The sequence below is a fragment of the Chenopodium album genome, chromosome 15, assembly GCF_948465745.1.
Source record: "Chenopodium album chromosome 15, dcCheAlbu1.1, whole genome shotgun sequence".
In the NCBI taxonomy this organism is placed as follows: Eukaryota; Viridiplantae; Streptophyta; class Magnoliopsida; order Caryophyllales; family Amaranthaceae; genus Chenopodium; species Chenopodium album.
The window spans coordinates 4,691,813-4,693,738 of NC_137848.1; the positions used below are offsets into that span (position 1 = coordinate 4,691,813).

Sequence of the window (1,926 nt, forward strand, 5' to 3'; positions counted from 1 at the left end):
AGAAGTAACAAAGGGACCCACAATATGCCAATAAGTTTGAAAGAAAAGAGGACACATACCATCCGGCCCCGGAGCTTTTAATGGGTGCATTTGTTTTAGAGCTTGAAGAACTTCATTCGGCTTAAAATCTGCTCCAAGCTTGCTGTTCATTTCGTCTGTAACTCTGCGATCAATGCCCACCAATGCCTCATCAAAATCAGACGGGGCTGTTGACTTGAAGAGGTCTTTAAAGTAAGTTACAGCCACATTGCAAACTCCCTCCAAGTCTTCGTACTTAACACCATCATTAGAAGGTAATTGCATTTTTAGAGCGGCGATGAGAAGCTTTATGATGAAAAAAACTCGAATTTTCATCCCTGGAAGCAAGCCAGATTGCCCTTAAACGTTGACGCTAGTACATTTCCTCATAATGTATCAGGTCCAAAATTTCACGAACCACCCTTCTTCGCTCATTTACTTGCGATGCTGAACGTCCACCTTTATTTAGTGCACTGAGCCGCTTCCTCTTTTTGCGAATTTCCCTAAAGATTTTCCCAAATTCTCTATCACTCCACCCACGCAATTCCTCCGCACACACAACCAGCTTGCCTTCCACCGTATTGCCCCCCACCAACCAAGCGTGCTCTATAACTTCCTCACAATGGTCATGTTCTGTCCAGACTTGTTCAAAGCGGAAAATTTTCTCCTTCTTCCTCACCAAAGTCTCTTCTCCCATCATTAGCTTAATAGGAGCATGGTCGGACCAATCCCGATCTAAATTCACAACATTGGCGTTTTGAAAAAGTAAAGCGCCTCCAGTGTTTGATAAAGCTCTATCCAACCTACACTGAACATTATCATCTCCTATTTGTCCGTTGTCATAGGTGTATGCATACCTTGTGAATGGCACATCTTTAAGGCAACAAGAGTCAATCGCTTCTTTAAAATTATCCATCTGCCAGAGAGCACGATCACTACCCCCCTTCTTCTCTGAGTCCGACAAAATTTCATTAAAGTCCGCCCACGCAAAACCATGCCACATCACTTTCGTTTGCTAGCTCAGTGAGAAGCTTCCAAGATAAGTGTCGATTTTGTACTTCCGGCCATCTATAAAAGCCCGTTAATCTCCATTCCGAGTCTCCTATGCCCTTCTTAATCTGAACATCCACATGATGAACATACATCGATCTAAGCATAACTTCCAAATCACGCACCCACAACATAGCTAAGCCCCTTGATCTACCACAACTATCAACCGCCACACCCTCGTAACCAGTCAATTTATTCCTTATTTTCATCAATTCACCACTACTTAATTTCGTCTCCATGAGAAAAATGAGAGACGGGGCCTCTCTTCGTACTAAGTTCCAAAGGTTATTAACTGCAACAGAATTGCCTAGCCCCCTGCAGTTAATGCTCAAAATACTCATTGAGCTTGGCGGGGCTGCTCCTCAGCAGCCTCCGCCACACGCAATCCAGATAAGTCGTCATCCACATTTAATTTCTTACGCCCCACCTCCTCACTCATTACATTTTTGTCAATCTCTCTCTCCCTTTTCCCAAGCACACGATCCCCAACTGAGCTCATAAGAGTATCAAAAGTATCCACACTCCTACCCAACTTCCTGTATTTCTTTCCACCCCCCTTTGACTTTCATTCACAGCAGAAAAAACAAAAACTTTGTCTTTCCCTTTCCCAATATCAGAGTTAACCACACACTCCCCTACCTTACTGCCCCCTTCCTTTTGCCCCACATTATTAATAACAACCATTGCCTACTCACCAACATCCTCTCTCAAGGATACCCCCAAATTAAGTCTTTCTTCTTCCCCCTCTGTCGCACTACCCTCCTCCTTCTCAGATTCTTTTGTGACAAACAACTACTTACGAGTTGCCAACACTGCCACCATTTCCTCTACCTCCTTCAATCTCCCTTTTCTAGGTGA

General features: G+C 43.9%; 1 protein-coding gene across 1 annotated transcript; it reads right to left on the bottom strand.

Moving 5' to 3' along the window:
• Positions 1-391: 391 nt before the first annotated feature.
• LOC145580646 (uncharacterized) lies at positions 392-1,409 on the bottom strand. The gene is made up of 2 exons (XM_081637775.1): positions 1,025-1,409; positions 392-969 (listed from the first exon to the last, which is right to left on the bottom strand). The coding sequence occupies exons 1-2, from the start codon at positions 1,407-1,409 to the stop codon at positions 392-394; spliced, it is 963 nt and encodes a 320-aa protein (XP_081493901.1).
• Between the last annotated feature and the right edge of the window lie 517 nt (positions 1,410-1,926).